Source organism: Artemia sp. Qi Xiang Cuo, chromosome 13, assembly GCF_049724085.1.
Source record: "Artemia sp. Qi Xiang Cuo chromosome 13, ASM4972408v1, whole genome shotgun sequence".
Taxonomy (NCBI): domain Eukaryota; kingdom Metazoa; phylum Arthropoda; class Branchiopoda; order Anostraca; family Artemiidae; genus Artemia; species Artemia sp. Qi Xiang Cuo.
This window is the reverse complement of record NC_142806.1, coordinates 10,175,381-10,193,960: the sequence shown is the minus strand read 5'-3', so window position 1 is coordinate 10,193,960 and position 18,580 is coordinate 10,175,381. Positions and strand designations below refer to the sequence as shown.

General features: G+C 35.9%; 1 protein-coding gene across 4 annotated transcripts in view; it reads right to left on the bottom strand.

Moving 5' to 3' along the window:
* LOC148944929 (uncharacterized) overlaps positions 1–18,580 on the bottom strand; it is a 57,208-nt gene that overhangs the window by 5,819 nt on the left and 32,809 nt on the right. For 3 of the 4 annotated variants that reach the window (XM_089099318.1, XM_089099317.1, XM_089099320.1), the window contains 2 exons: positions 16,042–16,239; positions 12,434–12,620 (listed from right to left, as the gene is read on the bottom strand). In XM_089099318.1, coding sequence (XP_088955444.1) covers positions 12,434–12,620; positions 16,042–16,239 — 385 coding nt within the window. The remainder of the gene's footprint in view (positions 1–12,433; positions 12,621–16,041; positions 16,240–18,580) is intronic. The other variant, XM_089099319.1, reaches the window with a different exon arrangement.

Below are 18,580 nucleotides of genomic sequence, written 5' to 3'. Positions count from 1 at the left end.
GATATATTAATTGAAACAAAGCAAAATAACATCGTGGATTTACTTTTGAATGCACTGCCTTAAATTCTACCTGCATAAGAGAGAAAAGATGTTGTTCAAAATAGGTTTTGTAACGTCACAAATATATTCCTCTCTCTCCTCTCTCTCTCTCCGAATTTATCAATCGTAGATCAGATTCATTTTAGCTGTGAGAGGGTTAACTCTGGAATAAATTTTCTATACATGTCCACTATGTATGTATACCCTTGGCAGTTGGTCATCATGTGAGAATTGTACAATTATTGATGAGGATGATTAGAAGTGTAAATTATGCAATCCATGTAAATTACTCTGAGGATATGCAGTACAACTTAAAGACTGTAATTCTTGTGTTGAAGAGATTTGTAAAGCTGTTCTCGACACTTGCCTATACACACCAGAAAAAGAAGAAATCTATACTGGAGAATAAAGACATTGTTGTGTATATACATTATTTTTTATTAATAAACAAATTTACATACATTTTTAAGACATTTTATTCGTAAGGCACTAAAATCAACATTATACAGCTCTGAGAGTATATTTTCCACCATGAAGTCGTTCAGACGTGGATTGTCTACGTAAATGCTGAGGAACTGCTTGTATGAATAGCCATGACATGTGAAGACAAAACATAATAGCGGATGAAAATCGCAGCTTTTAGTCGTTAGATCCTGCACTCTCTTCTGGTTTTGAATAATAGTTTTCCACTGCTTTCAATATAGTTGTTGATGTGTGGAATTTAGACTGTATAGGATAGGCCAAGAGGATTAAAAATTTCAATAGTCTTCGTTGTTTGAAAGATGCACAGCCAATGATCTGTCTTTACATTCGATGGTCTGTTATTAACAATGATAATGGTATTGTTTGTACTTTGAATCTTTTCAAGGAAGTCCGATGGTATACAAGAGGATTTATATTTGGACAAGTATGGATCCATATTAAATACACTAATTATTTGACTTGTGTCTATGGTGCAAGGTATAGTAGAACACTGCCTTCGGGAGTGATTTCCCAATAGGTTTCAAATTAATTTCCCAAGATTAATGCTATATTCTCAGGTAATGGCTTGGAAACTGTGCACTATAGACTCAAGCTCCCCGTTCTGAATATACTCGTACTACATCTTGAGTGCCAGGCACGTCAAGTACAATGATACCATCTGTTTTAGCAAACATTTTTTCGGTTACACCGTTTTAAAATAGTTGTGAATCTCGATCTAGGGATTGCATTGTCAACTCATACAGTGTCTTATAGGATTTATCAAAAGATAGATTGTAGAGTAGGATACCATTTACTTCACATACAAAATATGAAAGCCCAAACATCCCAAATTTATGTGGGCAACCTGTCGACGATTCTATTGCACTAGCACTTTTTACAAATGCCAATGCTAATTTTGATGGAATTTCACCATTGATAAAGGATGAGTCTGTGAAGGTGCATGAGCCCGTGGCAATATGACGTTGATTGGTAATTGTATGAGTAACAAGTTTTTAATATTATTTCCATTAGCTCTCAGTTTTTTCACTGCCAAAGCAACGGAACTCATAACCTGCTGCTTTCGTGAAATATTGCCGAATGAAATATTGCCGAGGGGAGAGAGAGAGTTACGTCAGGATTGGCAGGAACGTCCTTTCTTAAAATGAAATTGGACGGAGCAAGCGTAAATTTTATGTCTGATGTAGTATTTTGTGCTGGTCGTGGTGATAATTTAAATATCGCAGGATTTATTTTCCCAACAGAATATAATTCACTATTTGTCTGATTTGTTAATACATATAAACTATTAATATCTGTAATATATTCATATCCATTGGAGGCACCTCTCAATTCCTTGTATGACTATGAAGTCATCAACATGAACTGTATATAGCTCGTATAATTTGAGAGATTGTTGCTAGTGCTCGCCAGTGTTCCATTTAAGTAGACACTGTTTTGTCGAAATAAATTATGCAATATACATTTTTCATAAGATATTCCATCGGCAAGAATTGGCACTGTATTGTCGGATTTCTTGACTATCACATGTAAATCTATAAATGTCGAAGACATGTCCATAAAGTAGTCTTCATTGGAATAGATTTGAAAGCGGATAAAATTGGAGAGCGGTTGTTGTGGATATAATTGTTCATAGTAACCATTTTTTACACTATTATCAATATTTTCTGCATAGCATAGGTTTAAAGATGAAGCGATTGAAGGATGGGAATCCTTGTGCGCTAGATATACCATTGTTCAGTCTAGGAAAAGAAATCCTGTTTTGATTTAATAATTCTCTTCCTTGGGCTTCTTCTTCTTATTGTGGTTTTTGTTTCTTTCCTTTGACAAGAGTGATGTCTTTCGTTACTGACCTGAGTAGATACTGATGAGTTTTGCACTGTTTCTCAACCTTTTCCGTTTTGTCAAGATTTCAATTGTTCACTAAGGGTTAGTGCACTGGACCTAAGATTTTCCGAAACAATTTTTTTTTTAATTCTTGTCGGAGCCCTAATCTTATAGTGTAGAGGATGAAAAATCTTTCGCAGCCGGTATAATATATTTTTAGCCAAGGATAGTGCAGAGCAAAACAGCTTAGCAAACCAACTTCCAAACCCATAGCCCGACGTTGATAAACGACCTTTGTAATAGTCCATTCCATTGCCCAGTTGTCTTGGACTAAGAGTAGCAACATAGCAGTCAATATTGGGACAAACGGATACTATTTTTCTATTAGAAATCTTGCTATTAAACAGCAATGGGTCGAAAATGACATGTAATCACGGCCGAACCTTTTGATATTGCTAGAGGATCACTTAATTCAGTTCTTAGTGTTAAGTGACAGAGTTCCAAATAGGAAGTGTTTACAGGGATATAATCAAGATGCTTTACATTTTAATTATGAATATGATCTTGATTGGTTTTTCGTTCAAGAACTTGTAGGAGGAGAACATTGCTATTGCTAACTCTGGATGTTTCAACAAATGAAGCATACAGAAATATACAAGTGTCCGAGGAAAAGGCAGGAAAGTATCGTTGGTGAATTTTTAGAATTCATGAAAAATTTTTGTTTAACTAGCTATGAAAATTTGGGAGGTTTTGCCCAATTTACCCCAGTGTCGATGGGTAAATTGGGTCAAAATTTGGGAAAAACAGTGAAATTTTTCAAAAGCTCAGCAATAAAAATTTGTCAAGTTTTGACCCAATTTGCTTCTTCACATAGAGGCAAAGCGATTCAAAATTTGAGAAAAACAGTAAACTTTTCCAAAAACTCTGCAACAAAAACTTGCAGAGTTTTGACACGATATGCCCCTTCATATCCTTTTACCCTTTAAGGATTTGGTCAAAATCCTATGTGTCTGAACTTAGCATTAGTGCAAAAGAACGACTCTACAGTTAGCTATTGTTAATCAAAAATAGGTAGCACTTTAGATAGTTGACTATTCAAATTAATAATCTACTTGTGAACCTGACTGTAAAAAAAAAATTTAGGTAAATATTTACCAAGTCATATTATTGACTTACAAATAAGAGAATATACAACCTGATGCCTTTTTTCCAAATTTTGAAGACAAAGAATTCAGAATAGGGTTAATATAGCTTGGCAATACATTCGTTTCATATGTTTTTGGCCTGGGATTCTTTAATAAAAGTTTTATCTTCATAATCTCTTTCCAAGATGGCGAAAGTAGCTTGTCTATAATTTTACCAAGCTGTCCCCAACCTTGTTACCCCAAGGGACTTCAACAAAATTCTGCAGTGAATATAACCCCCTCCCTATACCAAAAGTTTTATTTTAGTTTTACCAAGATTTTCCAGAATCTTACTGGAAACTATCGCACATAAACCTAAAAGTGACTCAGTCACATAAATTGCATCACTACATAGTTCCACCTGCACTTTGCTATAACACAGCAAAAGGTTTTCATATAGCCTAGCCAAATTTGTTATTAACAAGGTAGAATCACAATGCTTCTGTAAGACTCTTAATGAAACTTCACTCATGATTATGAGTAGAAAACAGAATAAACATAGGGTTGGTCCTCTACATAAGGAAACATGTTAAGAAAACAATTCTTACTTTATAACATGGAAAATAATCCTAGTTATCATATTTTATGAGGGGAGAATCTATATCATCACTTTTCCCCCTTTTTCCATTTTTCTATCACATTTCTAAATATTTGTGTCTATTCTCTTAAATCTTGAAAATCATTTATAAACAAACACCAAAGTGCCATCTAACCAACCTAACTGTACTTAACTTGAATTAACAGTATGTGTCTATTGATATGGTTTTTGTAGATGGTATTGATGGTGTCTGACTAAAAATATAGATTATTTTAAAACAGAGAATAGAGATAAATTCATGTTTCTCAGAATTTTGTAAAAAAAAAAAAAAAAAAAAAAATTGTACAGTTACCAACATACACATGTTATGATTTTTTTGAAAAGTTGTGGTAAATTCTAAATAAAACACAAAATATTAGCACCTTCCCCCATTAGTTAACAGAAGCTACTATCATTCCATTAAAAAACATACAAACTGTGGAAGGATGAGGAATGATAATTAAAAAAAAAGCAAAAAAACAGGCCTTTTAAAGTATGCAAGGTCCTGCAAGGTGCAGTGATTAATTGGAAAGATAGTAACAATTTAATATTATTTGCAAGGTAAGCATAAGAAATAGAAGATTTTAAGTAGCAGCTAAAGCTGGGTCAATCTTAATATAAATAACATATAAGTTTACCTTGGTTGTAACCATTTTTAGTTGGAAAAAATTTAGACATCTCCCCCTAAAACAAAGTTATAAACCTTCTCTTGCCCTTCCTTACAAAGAACCCAAATGTTTAAACCCAACTTCTTGGTTGTTATGGTTTTCCCTGAAAGTACCAGTAGGATGCATTTGATGTTCAATCATTCACATCATCAAGTACAGAGCAATTAACAGATCAGGGTGGATCTTAATTTGCTCCAAAGTGCAAATTAAGGCAATTAATCAAGTTAGACAAGAAAGATTATAAGCTACTTACTAAAAAATTTGGCCTAATCAAATTTTGGTACTTTTGTATTATACTGTCAACAATCAAGAAGTAATGTTAGGTTAATCCTAATAAAAAATACCAATGAAATGCTGAAAATATAATACTTTAGAAACAAATTTGGGCTATATATTTGCATATTAGGGGGGGGGTGAGCCCCCTAATGTGCAAGTATATAGCCCAAATTATACTATTAAGTCACCTGCCGCTTGTTTTCCACTGAGCTTAAGCTAATTGTCTTTTAATACTGACAGATAAAACCCGTTTGTTCTAAGTTTTACAGAGCATAAACTTGAGTGTTGACAGTATGCATAAGCACAAAAATTTGTTACCTTTGAGTGAAGCCTCCAGACTCTATGCAGAGGTGTAGCTATGGGGAGGGGTAGACCCCCCAGGCATTGGTACCTCATAACAAAACTTCAAATTTAGCTTAAGTTTAAGTGTAATTTAGCTTATGTGTCAGCTTTTGCTGGCACACTGGACAATTTTGTTTGCACTTTTTTATATCCCCCCACCTAAATTGAAGACCCAAGCCACAGCCCTGACCATAAACAATCTGTATCAGAGGCACTACTACAGCATTATCTTTAATAAAGAGCCATAAGGCTTCAATGTTTTTAGTTGTTTTTCTTCCCAGAGGTACTTCATATGGAAGTAGTGGTCAAATAAACTTCAAAGGGGGATCATTTGATTAGAAATTGGAAGTTTTAATGTTCCTTTTATGATCTAAAAGAGATCAGAGGGCAACTAGCCTCCCCGTTCCCAGGTCCTCTTTTTCCCAAATACATTCAATCAAAATTTTGCGATAGCCATTTTTTGAAAAAAATAGTCTAAAGATAAAATAACTATGCCTATGGAAAAGGTGGTCATATTAACTTTGGAGGAGACTCATTCAATTTGAAATCAAAAGTTCTAGTTCCCTTTTTAAGAGTCAAAAGTAGTCAGAGGGTAACCAGTTTCCATACCTCATGCCCTCTTCCACAGAAATGTTTCCAATCAAAATTGAAGATGGTAATTTGGCCCAAAATTATCCAAAGTTGAAATAACCATAGTTCTGCATTAGATAAACTTGCTCATTGTTATTATATAAGATATTGTATAAATAAGAAAAGCAGTTAAAAACAGAAATAGCCTATACATAAAAATAATAGCCTACCACATGTAATTGGCCAAGGTTTGTTTTCTTCTCCTACATTTTGACTCCATAGAGTGAGCTTATTTGGATTTTTATTCCTCATTTATTAGTAGCCTACAGTTGTGACAGTGGGGTACTACTAACTATACAAGTGAATGTTTCTGCTTTGTTGTGTTACCCCTCATCTTAGCAGTCTTGGTAGCCTCAATATACTTGATTATTGATATAGAATCTGCTCACCTATTGGAAGTTTTGGAATTATAGCCAGTTTAGTAACCTATTTACCATTGTGATGCCTCCTCCACAAAGTAACAAACGTCAGAAACCAATTACTCCTGAAAAAGGTATTGATAAATGTGCTGTTGCTGGGTGTTTGCTTGACAACAGTTCTTGTGCTATACAGTGCGATAAATGTGACCAATGGTTGTGTGCACAATGCCTATCAATGTCCTCTTCTGAATATGATATCTTTGTAAAAATGAATGACCGACTTGGCAGCACCTGGGTATGCCCCATGTGTAAATCTAGAGGTTCAGCCCAGCAAGAACTTCCCCAGCTGCTGAAGTCAACTCTTAATATGTGAGAAGGAATCAAGTTTCACAAACCCCATCATCCACTTCCTTTATAGATCCCGAAACTTTTTTACACATAGATGATGATTTTGTAAAATCACAACTTTTCAATAAGGTATTTGGTTCAGTTTTTACTCAAACACACACCAAAACACTCACTCAGTTTATTCCTCCAGATTTAACAAAAGAATTTATTGCTTCAGAGTTTACAGTCCAACAGGTTTATTTGACACTCCTAAATCTTGATCTGGGAAAGGTACCAGATATTGATGGATTTTCCAATGTGATGTTACGTGAACTTGCATCAGTGCTTGCTGGACCACTCACATATCTCTTTAATCTTTCTCTCATCTGGTAAATGTCCTTCAGCTTGGAAAAGAACTATCATTAGGCCATTGTACAAGAATGATTCAAAGTCCCATTTCAATAATTACAGACCAATTTCAAATACATCAATCTTTTCCCACATAATGGAGATAATTGTGGTGGGAAGAATCCAAGCCCATTTTGAGGAAAACAACTTGTGGCATTCTGCTCAGCATGGTTTCTGTAAACAACGATCTTGTAACACGCAACTTCTTGAGGTGATTTGTGATTTTCAATTGATGGCTGATAATGGTATTTTGTTTGACTGTATTTATATTGACTTTTCCAAAGCATTCGAGAAAATTTCCATTCCACTTCTGATAAACAAATGTCAACTATATGGTATAGGCCCACAAATTATAGCATGGATAACAGATTATCTTACAAATAGAACCCAAGAGGTTGCAGTAGGTGATGCTTTGTCATCACCTATGTCTGTCATAAGTGGAGTTCCACAAGGCAGTTGTCTTGGGCCAGTACTCTTCTGCCTTTTTATCAATGATTTACCAGGCGTTGTTAGGAATTCGACCATAAAAATGTTTGCAGATGATGTAAAAATCTACAGGCCAGTCATGAGTGTACATGAGATTTCTTTACTTCAAGAGGATTTGGTTGCTCTTGGCCAGTGGTGTACTGCAAACTCTATGTTCATTAATGAAACCAAGTGCAATGCTGTGCACTATTTGCGTATACTCCCTCAACATTACCATTAATTTGTTGTTGGTAAATTAATTTCAAGTGTAGAATATTTTCGTGACCTTGGGATTTGTTTTGATTCAAGTCTCAAATTTAATAAACATGTATCAGATATAACCCATAAGGCTAATTACCAATTATTACATCTAAGGCGTACTTTTTCTAAGTTTAATCTTCATTCACTGATCTCACTTTATGTATCCACTGTACGTCCAGTACTTGAGTATTGCTCATCAGTATGGTATCTCCTTAATAAGAGAGATAGAGAGAGGGTTGAGAGAGTGCAACGTACGGCCACCAAACTCACACCATACCTGAGTCATCTACCTTACCACCTATTAAAAAGGGCATCAGCCCTTTCTATTTTCAATCGAATGAGCCCTTTTCGAAGTTCCTACGACAACTCCTTCGATACAAAGTGCCCTGGTCTAAACAACAACAACAACAAAAAAATAATACATTATACCCACATCGATCTTTACTATAAAAATGTCAAGCCTTCCAATCACTTTCGACTATTAAAAAGGGCACTAGGCCTTTGGATTTCCAATCAAATGAGCTCTTTTTGGGTTTCTATGACAACGCTTCCTATAAACACCTTATATGCCCCCAGGGCATAAATTACAACTATTACCCTAAGGGCTGTGAGGATTGTTGTCATCCTCTAAGACCCAATTTCCAGAACTTTCAACTACGTTAAACAAAATGGCTATTTCAAAATTTTGATTGGATGTGTCTGGGAAAATGGTGGGCGTGAGAGGGGCGTTTGTATTTCTCCAATCACTTTCAGCTATTAAAAAGGCACTAGACCTTTCAATTTCCAATCAAATGAGCCCTTTTGAAGTTTCTATGACAACGCTTTCAATAAAAACCTTATATGCCCCCAGGGAATAGCTTCCAACCCTTGCCCTTAGGGCTGGGGGGGGGTTTCATGCTCAAATACCTAATTTCCAGAACTTTGTACTACATTGAACAGAATGGCTACCCGAAAATTTTGATTGGATGTGTTTGAGGGACTGGTGGGCGTGAGAGAGGGGTTAGTTACCGTTCAATCACTTTCAACTATTAATTAGGGCTCTGGCACTCTCAATTTCCAATTGAATGAGCCCTTTTTGAAGTTTTTACGACAACTCTATCATTAAAAACCTTATATGCCCCCAGGGCATAACTTACAACCCTTGCACTGAAAGCTCCAGTGGGATTATCATCCTAAAAGAACTAATTTCCAGAACTTTCGAATACGTTGAACAAAATGGATATATCAAAATTATGATTCGATGTGATCGGGGAAATGGTGGGCTTGAGAGGGGGGTTAGTTGCCTTTCAATCACTTTCGACTATTAAAAGGGCAATAGTCCTTTTAATTTTCAATTGAATGAGCCCTTTTGGATGTTTTTACAACATTGCTTTCAATAAAAACCTTACATGCTCCCAGGGCATAACTTACAACCCTTGCCCTGAGGGTTGTGGGGGGGTTGGTTGTCATCCTTAAAGACCTAATTTCCAAGACTTTCAACTACGTTGAATTAAATGGCTATCTAAAATTTTTGATTGAATGAGTTTGGGGGAAAGGTGGGCGTGAAAGGGGGGTTAGCCCTCTAATCACTTTTGACTATTAAAAAGGGCAATAGCCCTTTGAATTTCCAATCGAATGAGTCCTTTTTCAAGTTTCTACGACAAACATTTCAATAAAAACCTTATATGCCCCCAGGCCATATCTTATGACCCTTGCCCTGAAGACTGTGGGGGAGTGTCCTGCTTAAAGGTATGATTTCCTGAACCTTAAACTGCGTGGAACAAAATGGCCATCTAAAAATTTTGATTGGATATGTTTGGGGAAATGGTGGGCGAAGAAGGGGTGTTAGTTGCCCCCCAATCACTTTCGACTATTAAAAACGGCAATACCCATTTCAATTTCCAATTGAATGAGCCCTTTCTGAAGTTTCTACGACAAGTTCAGTAAAAACCTTACATGCTCACATGGCATAATTTACAACCCTTGTTCTGAAGGATGTGGGGGAGTATCCTCGTCAAAAACATAATTTCTATCTGGAAATTTACAACACTGAACAAAGTGGTTACCTAAAAATTTTTAATTGGATGTGTTTGAGGAAAAGGTGGGCGAGAGAGGGAGGTTTGTTGCCGTCAAATCACTTTCGAATATTAAAAAGGGCACTAGCCCTTTCAATTCCCGATCGAATGAGACTTTTCTCAAGTTTCTACGATAAAGATTTCAATAATAACTTATATGCCCCCAGGGCATAACTTATAACCCTTGCTCTGAAGATTGTGAGGGGAGTGTCCTGCTCAAAGGTATAATTTCCTGAACTTTAACTGCGTGGAACAAAATAGCTATTCCAAAATTTTGATTGGATGTGTTTGGGGAAATGGTGGGCGAGGAAGGGGTGTTAGTTGCCTTCCAATTACTTTCGACTATTAAAAAGGGCAAAAGCCATTTCAATTTCTAATCGAATGAGCCCTTTTTTCTACGACAACACTGTTGTCGTAGAAAGTTTCTACGACAACACTTTCTATAAAAACTTTATATTTTTCCAGGGCATAACTTACAACCCTTGTCCTGAGGGCTTTGGGGGGTTTGTCATCCTCAAACACCTAATTTCCAGAACTTTAAACTATGTTGAACAAAATGGATATCTCAAAATTTTGATTGTATGTGTTTGGGGAAATGGTGAGGGTGAGAGGGGGGTTAGTTACCGTCCAATCACTTTCAACTATTAAAAAGGAGACTACCCCTTTCAATTTACAATTGAATGAGCCCTTTTTGAAGTGTCTATGACAACACTTTCTATAAAAACCTTATATGCCCCCAGGGTATTACTTACAACCCTTGCCCCGAGGGTTTTGGGGTAGTGTCCTCCTCAAAAACATATTTTCTGTCTTGAAATAAACTATGTTGAACAAATGACTATCTCAAAGTATTGTTGGGATGTGTGTAGGAGAATGATGGGCGCAGGGGAGGGGCTAGTTGCCCTCCAATCACTTTCGACTATTGAAAAGGGCACTAGCCCTTTGAATTTCCAGTCGAATGAGTCTTTCTTGAAGTTTCTACGACAACACCTTCTATAAAAACCTTATATACTCGCAGGGCATAACTTAAAACCCTTGCCCCGAGGGTTGTAGGGGAGTGTCCTCCTCAAAAACATATTTTCTATCTGGAAATCAACTACACTCAACAAAATGGCTATCTCAAAATTTTGATTGGATATGTTTGGAGGAATGATGGGCGCGGGGGGCTAGTTGCCCTCCAATCACTTTCGACTATTAAAACGGGCACTAGCCCTTTGAATTTCCAATCGAATGAGCTTTTTTTGGAGTTTCTACGACAACGCCTTCTACAAAAGCTTGATATGCCCCAAGGGCATAACTTAAAACCCTTACCCCGAGGGTTTTGGGGGAGTGTCCTCCTCAAAAAGATATTTTCTATCTGGAAATCAACTACGCTGAACAAAATGGCTATATCAAAATTATGATTGGATGTGTTTGGGGGAATGATGGGAGTGGGGGGGGGGGCTAGTTGCCCTCCAAACGCTTTTGACTATTAAAACTGACACTAGCCATTTGAATGTCCACTCGACTTAGTATGTGTTGAAGTTTGTACGACAACGAGTTATATACATACCTTATATGCCCCCAGGGCATAACTTAAAACTCTTGCCCGAGAGATCTGGGGGAGCGTCCTCCTTAAAAAGATATTTTCTACCAGGAAATCAAATAAGCTGAACAAAATAGCTATCTCAAAATTTTGATTGGATGTATTTGGGGGAATAATGGGCGTGGGGGGCTAGTTGCCCTCCAATCCCTTTCGACTATTAAAAAGGGCACTAGCCATTCCTATTTCCAATCGAATGAGCCCTTTTCGAACTTTCCACGACAACTCCTTCTATACGAAGTGCCCAGGTATGAAAAAAAAACACATTGTGCCCACATCGTTCTTTACTTAGGCAGCGCTAGCGCGCTGCCTATGATTTCATTGGTTTATATCTGTGACGTATTTTCGTAAAAAAATTACATAAGTTTACGCCAGAAAGGGAAGCCAATAGCCCCACCTTTTTAAGCATTAGCCTTTTTAACTTGTAGCCCCACCTTCTAGACTAACAGCCTTTTTGACTAGTAGCCCCGCCTTTTTAACTAGTAGCTCCACCTTTTTAACTAGTAGTCCCGGCTTTTTACTAATAGCCCCGCCTTTTTAACTAGTAGCCCTGCTTTTTTACTATTAGCCCCACCTTTTTAAGTAGTAATCTTTTAACTAGTAGCCCCACTTTTTAACTAGCAGCTTTTTTAAGTAGTAGCCTTTTCAACTAACACCCCCGCCTTTTTATTAATAGCAAATACTAATTTAGAGGATTTGCTACTAGTAACAGCTACTTGATAACACGATTTTTACTTTAATGATTCCACAGCATTTACTTTCTTCTCTCATTTTTATAATATTTTCAATATTCTATCTATATTACAATTTTTATGATTACGCAATTTTATTTCTTATTTAATTTTTGAGAAGGATGTTTCGCAACAACAGGTGACTTTTCACACTGACCCTACTAAAGCTGAGTTATATATATATATATATTTTTTAATCCAATCTTAGTTTCATTTTTCCACTTACCTCTGCATTCTCCATAATGGCCAATCATGGCCTGTTTAGCTGTGAACAAAAGAGGGCAGCCTTGGTTGAGACAAGCTATTTTGCCATCGCCATGCACGTTCCTTGTGTGTCGGGTTAAAGACCATGAGGACTTGACTGTTACGCCACACCTTGTACACGTGTACGTTTTACATGGCTTTTGAGGCTGCTAAAATAATAATAAAATAAATATTGTTTGAGTTAACTTTTAATGTTCTTTTTGAAGTACCAAGGACATTTAAAAAAAAGCTATGCCCAAGATCCATCGTAGGTTTATTCGTGTTTGAAAACCGTGAGTTTCCAAATTTTTTTAAGGTTGTTTAAAAATTAGGAAGTTTTTAGTGCAGTAACATGTTTTCGTCGGTGTTGGAACGTTGAACCATGACAACAAATAAGGAAAATTAATTAGCTAAATTTGACAACCGTTTTCTCCGTAAAATTTGAACATAGACCTTTTATGTCTCGAATACAGCAACACCTTCAAAGGAAAGACACCTCCTTGGGCTGCTTGGTGCCACACGTCTTACCTTATTTATTTATTGATTTCCATTCCATCATTTATCTTTTAGTTTGGCAACTGCTAGCACCAATAACCGCAAAACGTCATACGGAGGACTTTTCCATTAAAAATTGTGTTCGTAATTTTCGCTAATTTTTTAAGATAAATATGCTTGCGTAAGTTTCCACTATAGAGTCTTGTGATTAATCTTTTGGTCTTCGATTTTTTTTTTTCATGCGTGTTTTTTGGCGGATTTTTGAATTAAAATCAACTTGGTGGAAGTAATGAAAGACTTGAGAGCCATGGCTAATTGGATTAAAGCCAAGACAGATAGTCTCATTGAGAGGCAAAGTAGGTATAACCATTTTTCAGAATTGTATAAAAATGATCTCATTTTACTTTTTGATAGATAGTCTATCATCCATCCTAGGGCAGAACTAAGGTAGATAGGCATGGAGTAAGGGTAATTCAATTGTGCTTTGCCTATAGGGAGAGCCTGCTGGAATTGCAATGGGGATGACCAAGATTTTGGGGGTTAACTCATGAATGGCAATGTCTACTGGATTTTTTTTTGCTTTCTTTCTTTCTTCAGGGTGTCATATTCACAATTTTTTTTTTCTTTTATCGTGCCTCTTTTGAAGTTTTTATTATTGACTATTTAAAGTGTCAGAAGTTGTACTTGTGGCGCTGTCGCACCGGACCCGTTTTACCAGGCCGTAGAGGATTGTGGAGATACATATTTATTTTATTTACTAATGGAGTAAATATATGCTTTTTATTTATTGAAATATTTCCTTTTAATTATTTAAATATTTACTTTTTATTTATTTAACATGGACGATATATCTACTATGTTTTACTTCTATTTTTTGTGAAATGCTTGATTTAAGAAACTGAATTCCTTGACTGACAACTCAAAAATCCATTCTCAACAGTATCAAAGTTTAACTGATATCTAAACATACATTCTTTATATAAGTCCTCTTGTCCCCTTGGTCCCCTTTAATAACCAGCTCCTTGAAAATAACCCGATTCTCTTTTTTTAAATGATTTTATCCCTTTTACCGTTAGCGTTTTATATTAATTAGTTTTAATTTTAATTCTGTTTCCTGCTTGATTCTTAATTATGGCGATTTTACTACATGTGTAATACTTGCTAGCTGTTTATATTTCATTTATATTAGTTTGAAAAATAAACACGAACTCAAAAAATTCTCTACTTGTTTATTTATCGATTAAAAGTACCAAAGACGGTGAAAATTATATCTTATTGTTTGGTTTGACTAAGTGAAGACTTGCACAAATATACAGCCTATATTTTAAAAACATAGGCTATATTTTATATTAACATAGCCTATATTTTAAAAACCAGTTAAAATTGAAAACTCAATTTTGAACGAAAAATCACCCCCCCCCCCCATATAGCCTACAGTAATGCAATTTTTATTTTTCAAATTAAACAAAGCTTGGTCCCAATTTAGGAATAATCTGCCTAGAAAGTTAGCCTTGCTCTGCCCTTTTAACTAATTTTTACCCGTTTTATCCTTAGTGTTTTATATTCATTGGCTGCCAAAGCTCACCGTTGTATTTGCTTTACTGTACTTCTGATTCTCTTTTTCCAGTTTGATTTTTAATTTTGGAGATTTTATTTCATGTTTAATATTTTCTTTTAAGTGTTTCGTTTATAACAGGGATAAAATCCTTTTAATAGATAGTGATAAATTTCACAAAAATACTAGAAATTTCGCTCACATATCTGATCGAAATATCTAGTATTTTTGTGAAATTTATCACTGTCTATTAAAAGGATTTTATCCCTATTTGAACTTTTATTTATCGTCATGGAAAGGCAGTGTGGTCTTCGAAATTATTTAAGTAATGTTTCAAAAAATGTTTACAATTTGGAAAAGTCAAAACCTTACTCTTGTTTTCTTGCGTTTCGCAAAAATATCTTCTCAATATTTCCCCTTTGTCTAAAATTAAGCAAATGTGCTTGTATTAATAGCTGTTGATGGTGGCATTCAACTTGATAGACTTTACACCTTTGTAATCGTAAGCAAAGAATATCTTCTCAGTATTATTAAAAAGCAAAGAGCTATCGATATAATTCTATGTGACGCTTCTACAAATTATGCATATAGATTATTTCCATTACAACTACCGTTCCTTCACGAGCTTTCCTTTAGTTTTTCTGTTAAAATTTTCGTCAAGTGATGCCACTAGACATAGCGCCTTCTAAATCATCACAAGTGACGCGTTAACGGTCACTAACGATTTTTTTGGGTGTGTTGGCAGATCGAATGAGTTCTTGTTTGGAAGGGTTGTTGCGACCAGGAGCCACGCAAGTGCAGATTTTTTCCCTTTTTCTTTCTTTTCTTCTGTTTTTTAAATTTAATTCCTTGTTTAAGGAGTTACTCCAAGCAAGCGAAAGTTTCAGGAGCTTAGTTGTTCTGTTGTATTGCTTTTTATTACTGTTTTAAGTGTATTTTTTCGTTGTTTGTTTTCTTGAATAATCCCCATTATTAAATTAAAATTGAACCATAAAATGTTTTTGATTTAGCAGCAGCTTAGGAGTAGGCTGGACAAAAAAAAAAAAAAATCCTAATTTAAAAAAAAGGAAAAGAAAAAATATCGAATCTCAATAAGCACACACCCAGCGGAGGGGCCTGTAGCCCCGTATTCCCATGTTCACTTAGATCTTCAAACTTGGTCAATAATTCCCAGCAGTGACAAATACAGAAACATATTACCACCATTTTAGATAAAAAGATTAAATAAAAGATAAAAATATAAAGGATATTATAAAATATAATAGGATAAGATACTACTAAATTATTATATAACATATAATAACACAAGGGAGATAGATTAAACCCGCCTATTGTATGCGCAATTCGCTTCCCAAAATCATTTGCACCTTACTATATGTCACTGTTTAATAAGTGGTTGTCAAGTGTTCGTTTTTCCATTTTTGTTTTATAAGCAGCAGCATCATTTGGTTGGAATATATTCTGGACAACCATAGCTAGTATCAATAAAATTATTTTTATGAAGAAGAAGAATTTTATATAAGAAGAAAACCGAAAACTACCTGTTGTTGATTGAGAGGGTCCAGGCCATTGTTAACAGGGATTTGGGATTTGTGCTGTACTTCTTTCTTGATACTTTGTCTTTCGGTTTTGTCTTTTCCGTGAACATCTCTCATATGCCGGTTCAAGGAGCGCCTTAACTTTAGCGTTTTTCCACACGTAGTGCAGGTATGTCCTTCTTGTGCAGCATTTTGAACCATCTAAAAAACAATTCAAACAAATAAGATTTATATTCGGATTCCTGTATTTGTACAGGTGTACCGAGTTCCAACCCTTACAAAAGGAGTTTTGATCTTTCAACCTCCATCAAAAGGAGAGTAAGATGTTTACAATATTCAGAATATCATCTTAATGATAAGCAAAAGAATCTTTTCACAACATTGCTATCACAACTCACAAGCCTTTAAGGACCAAATTCGAAAGGTTATACTCAGTAGAAAAAATTTTGAGACAGCCATTTTATTAAACATAGGTTTAAGTTCTGGAAATTAGGTCTTTGAGGATGACAACTCCCCCACAGCCCTCAGGGAAGGGTTGTAAGTTATGCCCTGGGGGCATATAAGGTTTTGTATAGAAAACATTGTCATAGAAATTTCAGAAAAGGCTCATTCGATTGGAAATTTAAATGCCTAGTGCCCTTTTTAATATTCGAAAGTGATTCTAAGGCAACTGACACCCCTTCCATTCCCACCATTTCCCCAAACACATCCAATCAAAATTTTGGTATAGCCATTTTGTTCAACGTGGTTGAAAGTTCTGGAAATTATGTGTTTGAGCAGGACAACCCCCCTCCCCACAGTCTTCAGGGGCAAGGGTTATAAGTTATGCCCTGGGGGCATATATGGTTCTTATGGAGGGAATACTCGTATGAACTTCAGAGAGGGCTCATTTGATTGGAAATTGAAAGTTCTAGTTAACTTTTTAAGCGTCAAAAGATATTGGAGGGTAACCAGCTCCTCCCCCCCCCAACCTATTTTTCCCAAATACAACCAATACAAATTTTAAGATAGCTATTTTGTTAAAAATAGTTCAAAGATCATATAATAAAATTCCGGTGTTGACGCAACCCACCAGGGCCCGGGGGCAGGCGTTATAAGTTATGTCCTGGGGCATATATGGGTTTTATGGAAGGGATGCTTGTATTAACTTCAAAGAGGGCTCATTTGATTGGAAATTGAAAGTTCTAGTTCACTTTTTAAGAGTCAAAAGAGATTGGAGGCCACCTAGCCCCCCCTCCACGCCTTTTTTCCTCAAACCCGTCCGATAAGAACTTTGAGATAGCGTTTTTTTTTAAATAGTTCAAAGACCATATAACGAAAACTCAGAGGTCAACACAGCCCCCTCCCCCGCACCTGAGGGAACTGGTTGTAAGTTATGCCCATGGGGAATATATGGTTCTTATTGAAGGGATGCTCGTAGAAAATTCAGAGATGGCTTATTTGATTGGAAAATGAAAGTTCTAGTTAATTTTTTTCGAGTCAAAGGTGCTTGGAGGGCAACTAGCCCCCCCCCACGCTTCTTTTCCTCCAAATTCATCCAATAAAAATTTTGAGATAGGCATTAAGTTAAATATTTATCAAAAGTCAGATGACAAAAACTCAGGTGTCATCGCAACCCCCCAGGACCCCGAGGCCGGCGTTGAAAGTTATGGCCTGGGGCATGTATTGTTCGTATGAAAGGGATGCAAGTAACTAGTCGTGAACTATAGCTGACTTCACTGTAGTAAAGTCAAGTTCCGCATCCTAGTAGCGAAAAAAAAAAATGGTGAAAACATTCTGTCACAAAAAAAAATTGTTCTTCTTCCTCTACTAGATTTTCTTCTTCTTTCATATTCTTGTAAAATGATGTCCAATTCTTATATGAAATGATAAAGAACTCTAATACTCCTTATTGAAAAGGTTGATCACGCTAAATATTTATAGTAGCATACCTTGTCTTCATCATTTATGTTTGGCTACCCATTTTCAAAAAATAAAAGACGTTTTTAAATTAGTGTAGGAAACATTAAAATTTGAAATTAAGTGAAAAAGATTATTATGTCACCGAGAGGAGAGGATGTGGGATTCAAATAAAAAAAAAAAAAAAAACCTGTCTAGGGTTATTCACACCATAAGTTCTCTTAGTTTGCTCATTAATCTTCATCAGCCTCTCTCTCTTTTTAACTCTTTAAAACCTATTATAATCTTACCTTAATTTCCTATATTCAGCTAGCCTGCACAAATTCATTTCCTGATCCAATGGGTTTGTTACTTTAAGTTGCCTGAAAACCATAATTACCTCTTCCCTTTTCTCCTACATTCCTCATCAAAAAAACCCTCATTTTTTCTAACCGGTCCTATCTTGATATATATTATTCCAAAAATCATGGGAGCTGACCCCTGGACTTCCACGGACCGACCCTTCCTGGCCTTTCACGACGACTAGTTACTAGTCACATAAACTTCAGAGACGGCTCATTTGATTGGATATTGAAAGTTCGAGCTCACTTTTTAATAGTCAAAAGATATCCGTGGGCAGCTATCCCCCAACCCATCTGATGAA